At 40.0% G+C, this 22,683-nt stretch overlaps 1 protein-coding gene across 1 annotated transcript in view; it reads right to left on the reverse strand.

The window, feature by feature from the left end:
- LOC138505059 (intestinal mucin-like protein) overlaps positions 1–22,683 on the reverse strand; it is a 489,690-nt gene that overhangs the window by 184,869 nt on the left and 282,138 nt on the right. Inside the window, exons 6-7 of the mRNA XM_069625384.1 lie at positions 10,547–10,645; positions 3,700–3,740 (exon numbers count right to left, since the gene is read on the reverse strand). Coding sequence (XP_069481485.1) covers positions 3,700–3,740; positions 10,547–10,645 — 140 coding nt within the window. The remainder of the gene's footprint in view (positions 1–3,699; positions 3,741–10,546; positions 10,646–22,683) is intronic.

Raw genomic sequence — 22,683 nt, forward strand, 5'->3', positions numbered from 1 at the left:
CTCTTTTTAAATATCTCCAGCTAGCCTGGATACACAGAGAGTAATTTCCCAATCTGATTGTATGAACCTGATGAGAGATTGATGGATAACTGGCTGTTTATAACCACTTGCCAATATTTCTTCTTAATAATAAACTCTTTTTAACTATATTTTTAGTGACTTGTATGTATTTAATTTTATGAAGAACTTTTGTCAGCACTTGCACGTTATGAATTGTCTTTTAATATGATTTAAAATTATTATATTGTCTGTGTATCTATTGAATGGGACATTATTTGTTCCTACTTGTTTGTTGTTGTATTACCTTACATGCTTTGATGGCTCTATTTGCCAAAAGTATTGTGGTGATGATTACATGTTCATTTGAAATGTATGTATGATCAGATGTGGACTAAAATCAATCGAAGATCATTCTTTGAAATACACCAGATCTAAATTTTCAAATAACTCATCTCCTAACTTGAAGACCTCAAATGTTAAACCCTAGAATATTGTATATGATCATGAATACCCCTTATATTGTCTTTCACACATCATGAAGCATTGTTCATAAACCTGAAACTAGCATTTCAAGTACCTCATCTCATAATTGTATTTTTAAATCGCTACTCACACTGCCGATATGAGTGTGCACAATTTGAATATAGACGATCACTCAATCACAACCGGCATACAAATCACAGTTCTCACAATATCATTCATACAAATGTTCCATAATCCACCTGTAATAATTAATCTTTAAAACATTACACATTACCAACACATAACAAATATTCAATCATATATGACACATTTTTGCACACATCGATAGTCATTTCTAAAAAATAACAGACCATCACTTACTCGGGCATCAGAAACAGTCCATCATGCAGCATAAATCATCAGAAATCATCACACAAATCATAAACTATTTTTCACTAATTATCCTTAACATTACTTGAATCATTGCTAAAGCGCATGGAATGAAAAGTAAATGATAGCTCATATATCATAGATCCTACCTGGCACATCATTTCGCACAATTTGAATTATCACACACAAACTTGATTAATTATCTGCACACTTTCAGATATTTCCAGATTACAAGTCATTGATCTGCTGTTGTAAATAAATATACTCATAAAATATGTGCACAGTGGGAACATCTCTATAGGTGCCTTGTCAAACTTCATAATTCATCGCTTCCTTTCCTTAAATCATCACTCAAATCAAACCAAACAATCACTCAGAAGATTCACCTGGACATAACATCAATCACACAGCACACATCTCTCACCTCTGATCATCACTATACAATTACATATTTCAACCACCAAATTCAAATCCACACTCACATCACAAACATCACCCAGCATAAAGCATGTTTTGCACACCCTGAAGCAACACACACTCACACGTGCGAACACACACACACACACACACACACACACACACACACACACACACACACATACACACAACACACACCTAACTCATTGCATCTCTCACACTTCTTAAATCTTCATATTCATATTCAGCATCACCTGAATTGTTCAAATGTCACTCAAACACCTTAATTCTTGACTCCTGCTTCAGACAATACTAAGTACACAGGACAAATGAACCATTTGACACGTCAAACCATTATTTACACATCATATATAATCAGCTGCACATCAGACGTTATCACTTTAGAACCAAAATAAATTAACAAAACCAACAAAATCATCACTTTTACTCATTAAATAATAAGGTACACCTCACACATTAACAAAACTGTTGCAAACATTGACAGGCACACCTTTATTAATCAGCTGTAGATCACCTGTAGATAACCTGCCAATTCTGACAAATCAATATTATAATACATAGGGTACATTCTTTTTTTCACCCCAAAACAGAATCCATTTGCTTTAGTTGGGTTCCTTCAATTACCAGTTACACATTGGTATATTGACATTCTATCAAATGTAAATCACGTATAAGCACCGGTATGCCTGATAACATGACTCAAACATCACAAATCCTCACATGCACACTTGAAATGTTCACTTAAATACTATGCGCCACCTCAATTATTTCCTCACACACCTTAAGCGATCACACATGTATCACATATAATCATTATATTCAAATAATACATCTTCTTTTGAGAAACCCAATTTATCGCACGTGCAATATAATGTTCACTCTGTGTCATCAATCATCACTTCCACAACTCAAAATCAGTAACACCTCCCAAATCATCATACATCAAACTGTCAACCGACATATCATTCAAACAAACAAATTTAATTGGTATTTGACCAGCAGAAAATATGAATTGCAAACATCAAATCATCATGTAAGGATAACAAGTAATCAGTTGTATACAGGGAATCATCACTTATCTATCACAAAATGTCACACTCAACTGTTAACATCACTGAAACACCTCAAGTCATAAAACACAATCTTCAAATGCACCAAAATCATCTATAATACAGCTAAAATCCTTGAAGCATCAATTGAGGAACACAACCATGAAAAACCTGCGAGTATCACTCATATACCTCAAATCAACATTCAAGCTCTTTGAATCATTTGGATTTAAAAAATCAGTACTCGCAAGCAACACGCCATGTTTGTACTTCTCAAATCCATACTCACCTATCAGAAAGCTCTTGCATATAAGAAAATCACAATGCACACACACCAAATCATTACAGCTATTTCACACATTATCACTCACACAATGTGAATCGCTCCTTGCACATTGTACAGCTTCACTCACATACCTTGAATAATAACCTAAGCATAAGCAGAAACCACTGGTCCTGCTTTAGTTCACACCTGACACTCCATTAATCATCATGTGCATTTCATAAATCAGCACACAGACATTAGAAACCATCACTTTCACATAAGAACGTATAATTATCATACCTCACATCATCACTGACAGACATTTAAAAATCACTTAACATATCAGTAATTGCAAATCACATATCATGACTTGCACCATACAACTAATCCCATACTCATCAAAGCTGATGAATTTCACACCTAAAATTATCTCTTGCTCATCGTTCACATACATATCATTCACTTACATCAAATAATGCCTCATACACATAGAGTTGTCACAAGCATTTCACAGTTAAGCACTGGCAGTCCACAATACATCACTGGATTTCCTGAAACCCTCATTCACACTCTACAAACATGAACCACCTAAAATAACAAGTTTTCTTGGATGAAAACAATGATCCTTTGCTGTACATTCATGTGGACACTAATGATCCTAATAATCTCGATATTTGTCTGACCGCTTCTGAAATACGGTAAAGCAAATAGAGCAAATTCAGAAGAGATTGTGGGCAGAAGGTCACAGTGACTACAGTCAAGCTGAACCCCTCAGAAGCATGAAATATCTTTAGATGCAGACTTGATGTTCACAGAATTAAATTACTGCCAAGTATGCCTCATACTTAGAGCTTGCGATGAAACAGGCAGTCCTTACAAATGTGGAAGTTGCTTCACCAGGGAAAGGACCATCAACAGAAGAAAACTTAAACTAACTGAATAGTGTGAGGGTTAAACCAAATGAATAGCATGAGACTCACCAAATACACAAATGAATTTGACAGAACACAGTTCATTATACCTTTAGAAAGTTCACGCACAACACTCTCAGTTTGATAAAAGCTCAATGTGAAAAAAAGGATTGTTGATTCTTACCGGATATTCAACATTGTTCTGAACGCAGACCCCCTTTGCCACTGTTGGAGTGAAATGTTAATGTTTATGTACAGTTGCTTCAAATAAAGGTGCAGTTAAAAACAGGAACACATAGATCAAAGCAGCTGCAGTACTTATTATCTCATACTCAAAATGATTCCTCCAGTCATTGATTACGGGTCTTTAGGGCACTGTGCCTATCAAAAATTGATTAATGAATTAATCTTTTATTACATGCTAAATACCAGAGATCAGTCTCTACGTGCTGGATTGTGATTCAAGCCTGATGTTTCCCTGAGCCGAAAACCACCAGAGCTGTCGATGGCACATGGAGTAGATGGTAGTTATCAGGTGGCAGAGGGTTGGGGATTGCAAATCCACTTGCCTTGCTAGCAACCACCATAATAGTGTTATGGGCCTAAAGCAGTTGGAAATTGAGTGAATGAACCCACATCTCTGAAACCTCAGTACACATGTTTACCAAATCAGCTTTAAATGAACACTGCTGTGTCAAATCTCTCTTTATCAGTATGCAGGTTTCATTTGTTTGCTATGCTATTTAAGAGAAGCACCTGTGCATGTAGAACTAGAATGAACACAACAGGTAGTCGTTTCAGCTTCCACAATTCCCCCGATAGTCATTACTCAAACCTGGAATATATGGGGTTGGGGTCTTATGCACAACATGTGCAGCCCCAATCCTGATCTCCCAAGAGTGAATACACTGCTAAACACACCTTGTGCAGGCATGGGTCTCTAACTGCACGGTAGCCTGCTTTACATTAATGGGACATAACAATTGTTTGTTTCTTTAGCTGGACACTTTGACCCAATATGCCTTTAGGTTGCCAGAGAACAACCCCCCAACCGGCAACCATGCTGTCACATGAAATGAAATGTGTGTGTTCCACTAATGCCACACACAAGTTTCATGTCTCGATAACATCGACCACCGAATCATACACATAACTGAAGTGCAGAGATATGCCATAGGAGAAGAGATTATGCCTACCTTGACACCTATTGTGGGAAGATCTGAAGGCTGCATACAAGTATTGAACAAAATATAATACATCCCCAATTGAGACAGGAGGTTTTTGGCCACTGTTGGCTTCCTTGCTCCAACCCAGAATGTGATTCAGTGATTGTGGCATACCCTTAGTAGCTCATTTGCTACACTATATGCCATGGGTCTCCCCATATTTTCAATGAGGTTGCAAGGCCCATAACTATTCTTTAAGTGGAGGAGGAAAACTGTTCCATGTAAACATGCAGTTATTGGTGTTTTTCAGCCTCATTATACGTTTGCCGATATCCGGACGGTTATTCTGTCGACATACTGCCAAAATGTCCTACCGTTTCCGCTGCCTGATATCCTGGAATTTACAGGATATCACAGGTGGCGGAAAGGGTGCTAAATCCCCATTTCATGGAGTCCCATAAGACTCCATTGAGGGGATTGGCGGTATTACCAGCACTGCCAGTGCCAGAAGCAACAGCAGTTGTTTGCCGGTGGGGGCCTGATTTACCTTCAGCTCTTGGCTGGTGGGAAATCAGTGACCACCACCGGCAAGCTTGCAGTCTTGCAGTGTAGTAAAATTGCAGATCACGGAATTACCTGCACTTTCCCTGCACTTCAAAACTTGTAATGAGGCCCAAACATGCCTCAGAGGAATGTACATGTATATTATTTAGTGTTACTACTGACAAGATGTTTAGGGTTGTATTTTATACATGATACCACAGTGAATGGGCTTTATTCCATGTTATCAATCAAGTTATAACAACAGGTCGATCCCTGAATGTTTTGTTTACGAGGAGCTTGAACCACAATCTGGATTCTAATACATTATCACAACATCATGAGTGACAAGCAACCCCTCCCTCCTGTATATTAATTATACAAACTCAGAAACTATTACAGACCATATAAATTACTGCATATGAGACTCCAACTTTTATGTTGGAGGAGAGAGTTGGTGTCCTGCTACATACTGGGAACTTCTGTGCTCTCTCCCCACCTGTCGCCTCATCCTGCCATGGTACAGTTTGTTGTGGTGCAAATATCTTGGAAAGCGTGCATCCTAAGGACTGGCCCTCGAGTTTCATCCTCGTTTAGGTACTGGTCCTTCTACTACCAAATTAAAGTTTCACTGATTTCAGGCAACCATCTCGTGTGAAGGTGCTGAAGTCCAGGGAAAGGGGTGGGGTGCCCAAATGTCATGTATCTAGTAATGTCTGGCAGGGTCCTAACAGGTAACTATGCACAATTTGGAGCAGATTGGTGAAGCAGTGGGGAATTATATAAGGAACAATCCTTCACCAAGCCACAAACCCACAAACACATTTTGACTGGTGCTGACATCCAGGGAATGAGATGAGGTGTCCAAATGTCATGTAGCCAGTAATGTCTAGTGGGTCCTAATAGGTAAGTATGCCAAATGTGGTGCAGCTTGGTGAAACGGTGTGGAATTATATAAGGTACAATGCTTTGTCAAGCCACAAACCCACAAACACATTTTGACGTGTGCTGAAATCCAGGGAATAGGGTGGGCTGTCCAAATGTCATATAGCCAGCTGGAGGGCCCTTACATGTAATTATGCAAAGTTTGGTGCAGATCGGTGAAACAGTGTGGAATTGTATAACGAACAACGATTCGCCAAGCCACAGACACACAAACCCACAAACGAATGTTGACTTTTGCGGAAATCCGGTGAAAGAGGAGGGGTATCCAAATGGCATGTAGTCAGTAATGTCCAGAGGGTCCCAAAAGGTAACTATGCAAAATATGGTGCAGATTGGTGGAACGGTGTGTAACTGTATAAGGAACAACGCTTCACCACAAATCCCGCCACAAACAAAAAAACACATTTTGACTTTTATATATATAAATGTTATGCAGTGAGATATACACACCCCTCGGTTCTGTTACAAATATCAAAATTGATATTCCACTGAGTTCCCAAATTCTCACTTTTTTACAAGATGGAAAACATTTATCGACAATTTCCCTCTGGATTATTATTTCTCAGTCTCCTGTTTTTTTTTAAATATAAAAAAGATGTATTTATCAAATATGTCGACACAAAGCATTTCAGCCTCTTCTCATGAGATCTCATGAGAATTTAAAACTCATGCCACATGAGCATTCTTATGGACGGTTCTCTTGTGTAATACTCTGAAAACTTCCACTTAATCCAATGCACAAGTTTAAGTGGAAGCCGCCAGAGGATTTCACAGGAGACCAATTGATAAGAATGCTCGTTTGGCATGAGTTTTAAATTCTGCAAGTGCAGTGTAGGAAGAATGTAGACTCCACGTTTCAACATCCAGGCTCCACATTTCATCTTTTACATTATAACTAAGGTTTGAATTTTAACTATGGCCAAGGGTGTAAGACTCATAGATGGACTCAAGAGTTTGAGATTCAGGCTAAATCTAAATAGATGCCAATGCACAGAACACATGCTAGAAAATGATCACTTTGCTCCATGATGCTATATTAATGGGCTGAGTTACACTAATAACATTAAACTAACCTGAAACTAATATAATAATTTACCCTACCCATGTAACATGTAAAATATTCCCATAATAACAATTAGCGGGAAATGGTCCGTTATATAAACTGGATGCAGGTTGATGGAAATGCATGATGGTCTGGAAAGAAAAATGAACTTTAAACGTAAAGGCTGAATCTGCGCTGTGTTTTAAGATGTGGAATGTGAGATCTGTTATCCTAAAGACATGGCATTGTCTTGGAGCAGGAAGTGCCGGAGAGATGTTACAAGTTCTCTGCAGCAATGTGTTTCAGGTAAAGGCACAGAGGATATCACAAGCTATTTTAGTGGTATCATCTTGTCAAAGGGAGGTGCTTTTTGAGTGAAAAAAGTTTGAGGCAGAGAGGGCTGGGCATTCTTGCACTCACTGATGGAGGGAACAGAAGGCTGGTTCCTAGGGTGACTGTCTGGTGGGCTGAGGCTGTCTCTCTACTGGGTTGGCAGTCCTTAGAAGAGCTGCAAAGTCTCGATCGACCTTATCTGTGAATGGCACTTGGTCACTGCCAAGCTGAGTCTGGGAATATCACCAACAGATCTAGGCAATTCTGCTGTTAATTGAGGTGCATGTGAAGTGTCTGTTTGAAACTATGTAGCATAACTTAAATAGTTCAGTTCATTTTAGGCGGTACATGAGTGATACAAATTTAAATGTGCATATGAAACTGTGTTTATATGTATCCAAGTTTTGCTGTTATTCAGAGTGCATTTATTCTGCCAACTTTGTTGCAAAGTAAGGGCGATGACCGGCAGAGCTCTGCACATTATCACAGAGCGTTGAAATCCATTGCAGAAAAAAACGGTGTTTATGTTGCATTTACAACATGGGCAGACATGTCATTCTGTTTAACTTGCATAATTCTAGTTTATGATAAAGAACAATAATTCAAAAAGGTAATTATGTTTCAGTCTATTTCTTCTGCATTCAGTCTCATTGATTTAGCATGCATAGATAGATAAGAAATCTGAAAGCAATGTTAGTCACTGTAAATTGGAGAGGCTGAATGAATGTTTTGTATTTCATTTGCATGCTTTATGTATTTTTAAAATACAGCCAAAAGTGCATATCACAGGAGAGCATGCACCCTTTATTCAGAGTGTACTAAGTCCAGTATTTGTTTACAGTTAATGACCCTGGTAAAATAATTATTAAGCAGTATTCTGAAATTAGTCTCACCACTATGAAAATACCCCAAAATGTGTACCACAATATATTGCCAACAGCTAAGAAAATACCACCATACAAAAATTCTGGAAAATAGCACAAGATACTAAATATAACCCAAAAAATCTCCTACAATTGGAAACATCATTGTGAAGCACACAAACAATTAGAAAAAGGCAGATATTGAAGTGAGAAAAAGATATAGACTAAGAAATTAGATCAGCTCCCCTGTGAATATCACGAGAATGAACATCACCTAGAAGTGGTAGTGAAGAGAATCTTGTAACACAAAAACATGCTGTACTGATGAAGGCCTAAATGTTCAAAGAAACAACAGATCGTGATAGGATGACGAGAAGAGGCCAAAACGCTGTGTGCCAACATATTTCAGAAATACATCAATTTTTAATATAAAAAACAGGAGATTGAGAGATCATAATCCTGAGGGGAATCATGGGGACATTTTTCCCATCATGTAAAGAAAGTGAGAATTTGGGAACACAGTGGAATATTTATTTTGATATTTGTAACAGATCTGAGGGGTGTGCATATCTCACTATATAACATTAACAATCCAATGATGATGAAAGTAGGACCACGATCCCCACATGTGGTGTAAAAAAGATTGATAAAAAACAGTATTATGTATTGAAATGTACTATATTGCACAAACAGCACTTTACAAACTAACCCCATGCCACACAATTGCACTTTAATATATTGTATGTGTCTTTCTATGTGAGTTGATGTATAAGACAAGTTGGAACTTTGTGTATTTTTGTTAAAACACATTATACATTGTGATTTTAATTAGAGTCTCATATGCAGTAATTGATATTGTCTGTAATGGTTCCTGAGTTTGTATGACCAATATACATGAGGGCCAGTTAGCTTGTCACTCGTGATGGTGTGATGAGTTTATCAATCAAGAGCAATGTAAGGTTTGCTGACATTTTCCAATACAGATTGATTTAAAGAGCCCCAGATGTTTTCAAGTCAATGCTAGCCAAATTAACATAACACCTTATTTACATTTTGATTTTTTTTTTAAAAGGTTCCCCTGTTTGAGTGAAAAGTAAAAATGTTAACTTCCTTCCTGCAGCCTTTCCTGGACCGTTCCCAAAACCCCAATTCCCAATCAAAAAATGTAATCCAAAATATTACAGGGAAGTTTGTCATGACCCCACTGTCCCATTGAATCTGCTCTACATGGTAAACATGTACATACTGCTGCATATCACTGATTATACAGATACTACACCTTATTAACTGCTAATTATGTGCTTTTCCTGCACGATTTTGCATGTCTTTGTTTACATTGAGTTGAAAATTATTTGCACATCTGTATAGTTATATTTCCAAATTGACATCTCTAATACTTTTCCAGTACATAGCTTAGAAAGTACTTTACAGAGCTGGCATCTGTTTATCTTTTCATAGGCATAAACTAATATAAAAGTACCCTTTTAGTGCACCAAATTAACAGGAGAAGATATGTTGGTGGTACATTCTTGTTTTAAATATGGCAATCACATTTTATATTATCTTCCATCAATCTATCCAGTACGAACATTTTGTAAGGACCAATTATTATGTCAACATGTATATCTTACATTTGATTTCCTATACAATATTAATGTCCCTTAGGAAGTCATATCATCCTCCAGAACAGCATAGATCGAATATTATGCAGGTCGGCAAACATTGACTTTCCTTGTGGTCAGTAATATAACCTATATATTCTACCACAATCCACATTACATCTTCTTGTCTTCTGGCATGCCTTGTAGGACGTGCATGTCCTGTGTCATGCACACTCTAAACACTGAGGCTACAAGAAAGTGAGACAAGGAATGAGGCATACCAAGATCAATTTTCAGGCAGCGACTGCATATGTGTTGTGACTAGATCATCCTACACAGTGCTCCTAACAACAGGTTTTAGCAGAAAAATTAAATGGGCACTGGTTTCTTGTCAGTGCAACTACTGGAAGCATTTTTGTGACAGCGCAATATTGTATCAATGAATCAAATGTTGGCTCACTGTTCTCTCTTTCATTTCTCCCTCAACAACACCTATTTCCCAACAAAACATGACACTGTACAGCAGGAGCCAGTTACATACCACAGCTAAGGGAGATACAGCATACTCCAAAATTCACTGTCAACTCGAAGCCCACTTGACAGACTGTTGTTTTTTTCTGGCAAAGAGAAGGGTTGCAGCCTGGAAAATATGAGAACAGAGAAATAATGTTTAATGAAGCAGTATATGGAACTTTTCTTTTTCATCACCCCTCATTCTTACAGCAACAAGAGCATTAGCTTCCTCACAAAATAGCAGTGTGTTAATGATCTGGAAAAAATCTGACCCATTCATTTTGAGAAAGGCCCTGTGACAGCAATATTATGGTGCATCACTGCAGCAGAACAGGGGGGTGTATTCCTTATTGATTGTGTAGATCAAGCTGCACTTGTGTGCTTCTGGGTTTTGACTTTCTACTGACAGTCAATGTGTTGCCTGAACTTCCTGTACATCAGTGCTTTTTCACTCCATGGTAGACATTGAGAAGCTGCCTTGACAGTATTACCCACTTTGATGACAGACCATTTCCTCGAAACCTGTTTCCCTGAAATAGTTTTACTGCATTTTACAGAAATATTGTAGATGCAGAGTTGGGGTTAGGTATTTCAAACGGTGGTTGGGAGGGAGGGGTTATTTGAGGAAGGATGCAGGTGGGTGTAAAAGAAATTGGGGTAACAGGATTCGAAGAAATGGGCTGCCAGTGGATGTCATAGGTGTCCAGAGCTTCAAATCCTGCTTTCACTGGTAAGGAAATTGTCTCAGAAAGTGATATTTGGGTTAGGATTGTGTTGTTTGAAGTCCAAGATCTGATTTACTGTATTATTACAAATTCAGACTAGCCACACATATAATACTTCAATTCAAGTGGCAATGTCCTGGGGGCACAGATTGGGTACTGAATGCTCTGAACCTAGATGGCTGAGATTATTATTATCATTGCAGTATTCATAAGGTGCCACATGCCACCCCAAGCAACTTTTATGCACAGGAGTTTGGCACCACCATGCCCCCATCAGCAGGTGACACAGTTACATATGAGAACAGGAAACATGAAGTAGACACCTTGCAGCAGAACCAGTGTGACTCTTCTTCATAATCATCCATCTCTGAAGCCTAGAGCAGACCATCCATGTAGCCTTTCACTGCACTAAGGAAGGGCACGATGAGCCTCATTCCGAGTTTAGCGATGTGGATACAAATGGGCAGAAATGGAATTGCTGCCATTTATTACCACATCTTTTCATTCAGACCATGGCTATTGAGAAAAACCCTCCAGCACGTTTCTGCATGATTTTACTCCATTTAACTGCCAAATAATTGAGTATTTACTACATACAGAAATACTGACCACAGTAAATGTTTAAAAATCCCCAATGGATACCTGTGGATACCATCAATGGGGACTAGCACCACAGAACTACAACTCATAATGTTGCACATTTACCACCAGAATGAGTTGTAGTCGTATCTTTTATCCGTCACCATTTTTTTTTTGTTCACGCTCCTTTTTTTACATGATTGGGTTAAATATAACCACTGGGTTATGCTACGATAATAATATTTACATAATTGTAGATACATTTTTAGATTATGAACTATGAAAACTTCATAGTCATCAGTATCTATTGTCATCTACTATTTTCGACAGTCTTATCTTAACGATTTCGCTTTGCCACTAAGTCCAAAGAATGACATTTACATAACACTCTGTACTCTACTTTTTCTATTTTTAAAAAATAAAATATTTTATTGATGTTACGTTTGCATGAACAACAAAAAAGTAACTGCTAGCAGACCTGATAGCAATGAAATGAAGAGATCCATTAATAAATTAATAGCATTTCAATGTATCACGATCATGATATGTGTGACAATATACATACAGTTAATTCACTTCCCATTTCCTCCCCTAACACTATTAGGCAGAATTACATGCAGTACCCTTTGGGAACACTACACACAATTTAGACTACAGGTCTAAGCACAATCTCACCTTTGGTACAAGCCTGTACTACATAGGTATGTGGTAGCAGTGGCTGAGCAGCCACACTTATCTCAAGAGGGGTGTGAGCAGTACACGATGTTATACAAAGGACTTGCAATCAAAGTAGTTCAAACAAACACTTACTCAAGGTTTCTTGGTAAAAGAATATACATTTATTTACACATTAGTTTTAAAACATTCCACTACTAGGAAACAGCTCAATATCACACTATAATACACTACAGTACACAACCAATAGGTTTCTGAACAAGTTAGGCTTCCCTGAAGTGGGAGCAAAATGGCACTTCAGTAACTTTCAAAAGGGGTAGATAGACAAAGGTTATAAGAATCAAAACACAATTACTTTCAGAGGCAGGGCAAATAGTTACAGTTCACTACAAGAGGCAGTTCAATTCAATAGGCCTGGGCCAAAGTCAACGGTCAGTGTGTTGGATAGGATAGCACAGTTCTGGTAGTACACGGTTAAGTCTTTGCCAATGTTCTTAGAAGTAGTTTGCCAGAAAAAGAGTTATATGTCGGGTTAGGAGCGAACAAGACTCCAAAGTTGGGAAAGTTTCACAAACTTTCACAGCGGCAGAATGGATTTCCACACCGCGTTTGCACAGTACCTTATTGATGAAGAACAACTGTAGCTGAGGCAGTTATTCCTGCAGATCTCGCTGTTCCTGAGCTTCAGTCATGGAGACAAGAGGATGATGTCTGGAGGTTCCTGCACTGCCCAGGGAAGAAGCCACAAGCTTGGCTAAATGTCGGTTTTAAGGTGTGAGTACCTTAAAGTCCACAAACTCGTATCCTTCTCACTGGCTATCTGGTTTTCAACAGCACTTTGATGAAAATTCGACCAGTATGGATGCGGTGTCCAAGTGGCTTGTGAGTTGGTTGTTCCCACCAGCTCAAGGGAAGAAGTCATCCTTGAAGGGCTTCTCTGTGGCGAGAGTTTCAGGCTATTCAGACCTGCAGCAGGGCTTCACCGGGCAAACCAACGGTCCAGGAGTTGCAGCAGTCGTCTTCCTTCAGCTCGTCTTCGGTTCTTTTGTTCCAGTTGTCGACTCTGCCTTCCAAGTCCCAGAGACCTGCTTTTAAACAGTTTGCTCCCATTCATTCCAGCCTAGCTGTCACTCACCCAGTAGGGTGGCTGTCCTTGCCGGACAGTCAGCCAGCCAATCATGCCAGAGTATATTCAGGTCTCCTAAGAGACTAAGCACGGGGAGTTTCGGGCACCTCACGCACATCCTGTCCACCACAGAAACTCAGGCGCCAGAGGAGGGCTTCAGCACTGAAGCCTGCCAAAGGGCATCAAACAAAGGGACCAACCCTGGTTAAACACAAGAAGGACCTTTTCTAAAAGAAACAGAAAAAAAAGATGACCGGAGTCTGTTTTTTACAGAGGGGTCTTGGGTGCCATATTGAAAAACATGGCTGACCCAATTTTTAGCTACGAGTGTTCGCAGTCGGGAAAAATCATTGTAGTTTGTTCTAAAACCACTGCCACCACCCATTTCAAGAGGAAAGGGTAACATTTGACTGTTACTTGAGTGTTTAGACATATGGGATGCTAGGCCACTCCTCAAGCACTCTAAAGGAAGATAGTGTGTGCTGGGTCTATGAATTTAAAAAGACTAGCAAAGTCAATTTAACTTTACATGCACTGGGAGTCGGTAGTCAGTCCCAGAGAAGGTATTTAAACCTTGGGAAGTCTGGGAGACATCCCTGTGCCACTGCACTGAAGGTGCTGTGTGACACACAAGAAAAAGATGATGCCTATGGAGTTGTCTAAAAACTCCATATCCAAAGAACACAAAAGTAAAACACACATCAAAATACTTGGAAGAGTGGGAAAAAAAGGCTCACACTCTTTCCAGGTAAAAATTGAAATCCTAGAAATCTAGCAAAGTTGCTGGGGGTCTCAAAATGTAAAGGAAATTAGCACATTCTTGAGAATTCTCCCTAACAAACACCTCTTAGCTTTCCCAACTTAAGCATTGCAAGGCTGGTGGGGGGGTCCTCATCCACTTACACTATAAGACATTGGGCCTCATTAGAAGTTTAGTGGTACAATGACAATGGTGCTGGTAGCGCTACTGGCACCGTTGCTACCGTACCGCCATACTATGAGCTGTGCTCACCGGTGCCTGTCAGCCCGCCAGGTCTGACCTGGCAGGCAGAGTGACAACCGCGAGCACAGCAAGTCGGCAAGTGCTGTGCATACAATGTGCCTATTCCCATTGAGCCCTATTGGGCTCAAATGTGAATGGGGACTGACAGGCACCGGCACCCGGCAATGAGGAATTACAGGGACCTGCAAAGTCGGAATACCCCGGTAATTCCTCATTGCCGGGTGCCAGATTTTTCACGAGTTTGGAGGTAGCAGTGGCGGTTTAACCGGCAAGGCTACCGCCAACCTTGTAATGAGGACAATTGGCTTTCCATTACACATCTCAGGAAGCTATACATTCCATTAAATGCTTCAGTAGAGCTTGCATAAATTCATGACTTTATGGGCCAAGAACCAGAGCTTGTTCAAGTCAATTGGTGATAGTTGAACCAATGGCTCAAAAGTGTTACTAGTTTTCAACTGAATCCTCTGTGATGACATACAATTCCACTTAGCATCACCAACCTGTTGATCCCATCTCTCAAGTAGGAGGGAAATTTGTGATCACCACAGCCCCACAAGATGCAATTTTCTTACTTTACATGATTGAAAACAACCTCACACAGGTCTTGTTACTATTATCGCTCTCCGATTATTCCACCAGGAATAGTTCAGAGAATATATAGCTTGCAAGACCAGGCTCCAGAAGAGTGTATCCACATTTAGGGTGTGTAGGAAGAAGTAGCTCATTTCTTCCTCTTTGCTAATATTTTTGTCTTTTTCTGGACCTTCAGCTATGCACCATCAGACTTAGAACTGGAATGTTGTCTTACCTCAATTTATTCACTTCTACATGCAAATAAAGACTGCAATTATGCACTTTAGATAAGTAATCTCATAAACTTGAATAAATCAATTGTGTTACATAACTTGTTTTGCACAGACACCAACTCACATAAAACAGCTATTTTAGGATACACGTGCAAATCAATATTTACTTTGGCATGACATTAAAAAATATGCAATTTACTAGATTTCTGCACGCTTTGGTTATTGCAATAAAAATTAAGACTCATCTGTCTATCAATGGATGGCTTGTTTTTCTCGAACCCTCCGTGATAAAGGGAACATTTCCCACTCAAGATTTAGATCCAGTTTCCTTCATTGGCCATTTGGTAGCATTAAAGGTTAATGAAATGTTGCTTTGCATTAAATCTGACACCTTGCCAATTATTCTGCAGGAGGTATTTTATTTTTTTATTTATTCGTTGCACTCACCATCCAAATGCTTTCTTGTCTCCTTGTATCTTAGATGGGCCATCTCGTCCTTGGGATATTTCTCCCCTCACACTCACGGCCAGGAATCTCCTTCCCTGCAACCTGAGGCCTCAGCTTATTCTTGTCAGACCAACGCCCCTGAGAGGAACCTCGAATCCTCCCCAGTCACAGCCTTCAGTAAACTCCAACTCCCAGCAAAGCTGTCAGCCAGCTCCCACACCAACCACCAACTTTTCTAACTCCTCCTTTTCTCCTCTATTTCAACACCCTTTATTTATCAAAGCCCCTCTGTACATTTTCTTGAAATGGCCCCACCTTCTTCATTTGATGTCACCTTCTCACCTTATCACGTAGCAGCTCATGTAATTGTCCAGCTCCTGCCTTGACACATGGCAACCTTTGAACAAGATTCCCTTTGGCACAATTTCATGTTGCCCGTGGAACAATGTAACTCTTTCATCCCGTTATGTCCCTTTCATTCCCTCCTGTTCTAACTTGCACAAACAATGCTCTGGCTCTTTCAGGGACAATCTCACTTCTGCTACATGATAGACTGGTTAGGAGTCTTTTTCTTCATGCGGCACTGTTGTTCACATGTGATTTTACCTGGGTTTTCGAAACTCTACTATATGTATGCATGTGCGGCTATGCTAGCTTTTGTGTGGCCTAAGTAAATCTAACCTCACTCTACTCACCCCACAATTATAAATGTTAACGTTACATTTTAATGCACCTACTGAAAAAACTCAAGATCTCATAAATTCTCTAACAGGCCCAATATTGTATTATTATTATTAGTATTATTATTATTAGTATTATTATTATTAGTATTATTATTATTAGTATTATTTTAATTAATTATTATTTTAATTATTATTAATATTTAATATTTAGAAAAGCGTCACACGCCCATTGGCCTCAGACTGCTAAAGAAGAGAGAGAGTAGATGAAGCAAAAGAAGTCATGAACAGAAAAAGGGGGAGTTCATCATCCAGGAACAAACCAGAAAGCAGAGGAAGGTCTAACATGGAGCGAATGCTTGGGTCTTAAGTGTTTTTTTAAATCAGAAAATTGGACGGAATGCAGTGAAGGACAACTGGCCAGTTGTTCCAAGTATAGCGCATAGTATATCGTATTCCCACACAGTGTGATCAAAGGCACTCATTCTGGTCTTTCCACAGAAGCAGTTAAACAGCCTCTCTGTGGAACAACATGTCTGCAATAGGTATGTTAGCTGCACTTATATAAAAGTCGGATAAATTATCACTTTTCATGGGAATTATATAAGATTTAAATCTCCATACAATTTAGTGTTTGGCAAGACCAGATACAACCAGCCGGTTTCAGTACAATTGCAGGCAGTGCCTTGTTTTGAACCAACCAAACACTTGGAATTGCTAATTGTGTGAGGCCCATTATTAAGTCCAGAGGTCAGGAAGTGCTTCTCCCATCCCATACTGAGTTGTTCAGATTCATAAAATCTATTCTGTGAGTTCAAACCCACCAAGTTATAGCCTCAGGCCTGTCTTCGGAATGTAGAATGTCTCTGTGGGGACCTCGAATGATGTATTTTGCAGTATATAAAGAAATGTAGTTAGACCAAATAGAGCAGTGTGTGTCATCAGATTTATACTGAATCACAAATGGGATATGATGTTGTGCTTTGACCTGTACCTGTGGATGTTGCAAGTCTTCTCATTTATGAAAAGGTGTCTTTTTTGGTACAGTTGAGACATTCCAAGGGATTGCATTGGGCCCTCCTGTTTGAGGGAAATGTATTTTGATTTCTGCAAATTCATCTAAAAACTCTCCTTTTTTCGCTCTTCTCACAAAATGTCCATGTGTCTAAGGCCAGAATACATTTTGGTTATTTAACTTAATTAGGAGAAAAATACAGATGGCCTTGAAAACCCACTCATAAGGGGATCTTCTCAGATCCAACCTCTGAAGGGTTCAACAGTCAAGTCAAGGAGAAGTGGTGGCAGGGGGCAGCAGTCCCTCATGCCGATTCCCAGCGAGGCCCATCTTGAAATGTGTCCATTGACCAGTCTCTTAGTGATCTGACAGTACTGTTACCAGATGATCCATGATGTAAATTATGTGTTTTGTGAACCAAATCTATTTTATTTTGTGCACATACACACAGGTATCGTCCATGAAAAAGACAGAATGCAAATTATGAACAATTTGATTGAGCAGTGACACTTCCCCCATCAAATGGCATGAATGACTACATTGTTAGGTGGTTAATCAATGCATACATCTCATCTTTTATGAAGTAATGCATTATGTAACTATGGTAAGAAGAGAGTCCATTCATTTGTCACTTATGCTTGTATTTACCGCTTAAGAAAGTAGCTGTTATTATAAGTTAGACGGGGGTTTTGGTGTGAATGGGGTACTTATCTCATAAGGCGATTCTATGCATTATCTCCTCGTACTAGGATGCATTTCAGTTCCCTCCTACAGTAAATTGGGAATAAGTTTATGCAGTGCAGGCACTGTTCAGGAGAAATATTATCTTCCCTTTTTAGTGATGATATAAATTCATCCCTTTACAGACCAACCCAAATAAATATACATTTATGTCAATCCTTTAGTTCCATTGGAAAATTCTATCTCTTGGATTTGATAGGCACATTACATGAACACCTCAGTTAAAAAACTTTCTTCCCACGTGCTGGCATTAAGATGCCCAACAACAAATCTAATAAGGTCTTGCACTGCATGCTTTTGCTGAGTATCTGCTCTTTGTTAGTCTACTTCACCTTCTGAGAGAAGCACAATACATTTCATGTGTTGCCCTCACCATTGTTATGCATGGAGTATTCTGCTTTCCTGCTGTTACTTTCTCTCCTTTATACTCCAGTGACTGCATTGTCTCTTGCCATTTCATTACCATACTCGTTTTTCAGACTGATGGAATCTTATAAAATTCACCTTACATCTCTATCCTGTTGGCTCCCTGATGAAACCTATCACCCAATTAAATATATGAATGTATGTACTTGTATACTGTGACATACATCAGGGTGAGTTAATGCCAGTAAACACCCATTCTTGCAGCATAGGCATGAATTGTAACTCCTGGTCCGGGTGCTTTGCTCTTCAGTGTGGTGTTAGGCCGAAGCATTGGGTGTTTGGCTGAGTAGGTTGGACATCAATGGGTGAGCTATGTTGTCGAAAAGTGATGTTAGAGATGAGATGCCAGATCGGAATGTTTGTTTTTGTTTTGTTTTGCTTATATTGTGCACCAGACCCAAGGGTATTAGGGCGCATTGCATAAGACATTTTACAGCTTGGTTACATAGCAGTTTAAAAACATAAATAGAACAATAACTATACATAGCAAAGCAAATCAGTGACATATATACATGTAGTACCAGGGTAGGCACTAAGAAGAAGCCATGCAAGCACAGAGGATCCTATGGGTCAATAAATATGTATAAATATACAGGATTGCCAGACAGGGGTAGTCAGAGGAAGAGCCAATCATGGTTGGTATAGGGCCTGCCCTTATTTGTCAAGGTCTTTAATCCATCTTGTAAGGTTCTGTCGGAATGTAAGGTAAGGTTGATCTGATTATAGAGAGTGAGGTAAGGAGTTCCAGAGTTGGGCTGCTCAAAGCAGGGTGGAGCAAATGTCTACAGGACCAAGGGCAGATTTTATAACTAAAATGTGAAATACTATACAAGCAGTGTCAGGGTCAGGCAGAGTCAAGTGTTCTTCAGCTCCAAGGAATTCAAATCAGTACAAGGAATGTTCATTCCCAATACTTAGCAAGTCTCTGTCCTGTTCTGGTTACTGTACTATAAAACACAAACATTCCAAAATAAGTGTCCAACAACAGTCTACACCTATGCTTTATCCGTCATGTTAGCCCCAGAATACCCCAGCCTTCAAACATAAAATATTATGGTTTCAGCCAGTACAAAGTTCAAGTCCTAAATAAGGATTTTCATCCAAAGTACTCACAGTGTGATGGAAGGTCTTCATCAAACGTGCCTTCCTCTAAGCTACTCAGGGTCTTCCCTTCAGACATTTGTTTTATTTCTCAGGAATTCCTTTGCAGACCTGTCTCTTGCATTCCTGGAGGCCTTGTTCTTTCTCACTCTCAGACCTTGTGGTCCTTCTCAATTCATGGGAGGCCTCTTGTAGACCTTTACTGTGTTCCTTTGGGCGTTCTCGTTGGATAACTGCTTTGGATGCTCTGGTGGTCTTTCAGTAGATCAGTCTTCTGCTACTCTGGAGGGCTGTCCTTAGGACATTGGGATTCAATCTAGATTCTCTTGGGGTCCCATGGAGACTGTTCACTTGTTTCTAGAGTGGCCTATCCCTCAGACCTTGAATTTCATTGGATCTCTCAAATAATGTTCCTCTGTTTTCTCTAGAGGCCTGCTTCTCAGACTTTGGGATTCCTTGGATTCTTTGAGGTCTCTCCTTGTCCTTTCAAATGGGCTTCTCTGGAGGTCTAGCACACAGACCTTGAGTCTCTCAGAGACCTTTGACATAAATTATCTGGAGGTCTGTACCTGACACCTTCAGATTCTGCCAATACTCTAGGGTCTTTCAGAGACCTTTCTCTTGGCTTCATTTGAGGTCTTTCCATCAGACCTCAGGATACTCTGGATTCTCTAGGGGTCTCTCGGGCAACTATTGCTTGGCTTCTTTGTAAGAGGTATTTCATCCCCCTCTAATTCAGGGTCCTTTCCGGCCAGACAATTTATAATGCCTTCCTGCCAGGGGTCTCCTTCGTCTCTCTCTCACTGGTTCTGAAGAGGATTCTGGTGGAAGGATTGACATTCAAGCCCTCTTCTTGATGGTTCAGTCTCTCTCTGGTATAGAGGGTCTTTTGCTGCCTCTTATCCAGATTATTGCTTCTCTCAACATACTTTAAACTGCCTTGGTATAGGCAGAGTGCATGCCCCATTTACATTGCAAGCAGGCTACATTTTACCAGGTAGCTGTCTCCCTTCTGGACAAGGGAGCATGGTTCGGCACATATGCTTGCTGTCAACATCTTCCCACTTCTGGGTTTCCCCAGCCTCTTTCAAATACATGGAGTGTGGTAGGCCTTAATAACTCTTGTGGGTTTAGGAAATTCTAGAAGGAATGCTTTAATTGCCCCTTATAGTTCGAAATCCTGAAGCTGCGCTGAGTCATCGCTGCCCTCTTGGAATTGATATGTGGACTGGTCACGTGTCTCTATCATTTTTCCATACCCCCCTTGAAGGCGATGCTGCAGTAAGTGCCTAGTATGATTTGCCATCTTTCACACATTGAATCTCCCTTGCACTATACCATGTCTGAATTCCTTGGCTTCCACTGTGCATTCTCTGTATCTCCTTTTGTAGCATGAATGCTTGGTGTTTGCAACTTGTGTGTGTGCCTTGCCTTTCTCATGTTTGTCGGGTGGCGTTTGTGTGTGAACTTCTGAGGTTCACAAAAGTTTCTGCTGCTCCATCAACTATATGGCACATGGGATTCCACTCCTACCATCCACTAGGAGGCAGTTTGGGTAGCGGCTGAGCCAGTCCAGTCCCATTTGTCTCAGCCCTCCCGCTGAACATGATGGGAAGTGGGTCGAACTCACCCCAGAAAGGTACTAATGAAGAGGAAAGCGTCCAATAGTTGAAAGGCATGGGACAATGCTTCCAGCAGTGCAACAACTTTTATTGCACTAACTTATATATATGGCTGCTGGCTGTCCTGGGCTCATAGGTATCATTCTCAAAGATATGTGTGCATTATTATGTTACACAGAGATATCTAGATGTCTAATTAGTTGATAAACTGTTGTTTTTGAATAGTGAGGATTGAGTCGAAGGATGGTAACAGAAGCCTTTTCCCATGTGCTCCAGTGAATGGGGAGCTAGTAAAGATTTTGTAGGATGGTGTTTGTTTATGGCCACTATTGCAGTTGTGTAGGCATATAGAACCTTACTGACTCCATCTTGCACTGTTTGGTGCTATGCAATCCGTGAATTAAGACTGCTGATTACAGTTCAATTGGCTAAGCAGTGAGAAGTCTCTGTGTGAAATATGTTTCATATTACATCACAGGCTGTTAATAACTGTCTAATGTCGGGCAGTATAAGATGGCATGCTCGATGAAATAAATGAATAATAAAACGCGCACTTTTATGTTTTTTAGATGGGTCTGTGGGTGTTGCAGTCCTTATCTGGCATCAAACTGTATGTTTTGAAATATTTTGAGCGACAGGGAATGGGAGCTCAGAGCAATGAGTATGCAACTTTTTTTTTGCAAGGGAGGGACTTTCCCACCTGCCCAGTACTCTTCACACATTCTTGGGCTGGTCGGTAAGCTCTACAAATAGAGGGATGGCATTTGTTTAAAACATGTATCTCAGTGTCCCCAGTAATCAGTTTTGGGCTTCTTTGCCACACCCTGCAAGGGTGTGGATGCTTGATTGCTGGTGGGTTGAAATAATAATGTTAATTTGAATTGTATATATCGGTTTTGCGAGAAGATGTATCTAGTTTTCTGTAGTTCACCCCTGTACTGTGAAATTAAGTCATGGAACAGATGTATGCATGTTGCTAATCCTCTTAGCATGATTAAAGTTATGCCGGAAGCGGCCTTTGTAAGCTGTTGGTACATTGGAGTATTGGAGTCTCGGAGCCTCGGAACCTCTGAGTCCCTGCTAGAGCTGCAGCTTGACACGTTGACACATTGTTTCTACGTGTTTCGTTACTTTCCTCTCTTCTGTGAACAGGGAGGGCGGCAGAAGTCGGTGCAGAGATTGTGTCTTTCAGAGGCAGCGTGTGGGTCTGGGTGCT

The sequence above is a fragment of the Ambystoma mexicanum genome, chromosome 11 (genome assembly GCF_040938575.1).
Source record: "Ambystoma mexicanum isolate Mex_15411 chromosome 11, UKY_AmexF1_1, whole genome shotgun sequence".
Lineage (NCBI taxonomy): Eukaryota > Metazoa > Chordata > Amphibia > Caudata > Ambystomatidae > Ambystoma > Ambystoma mexicanum.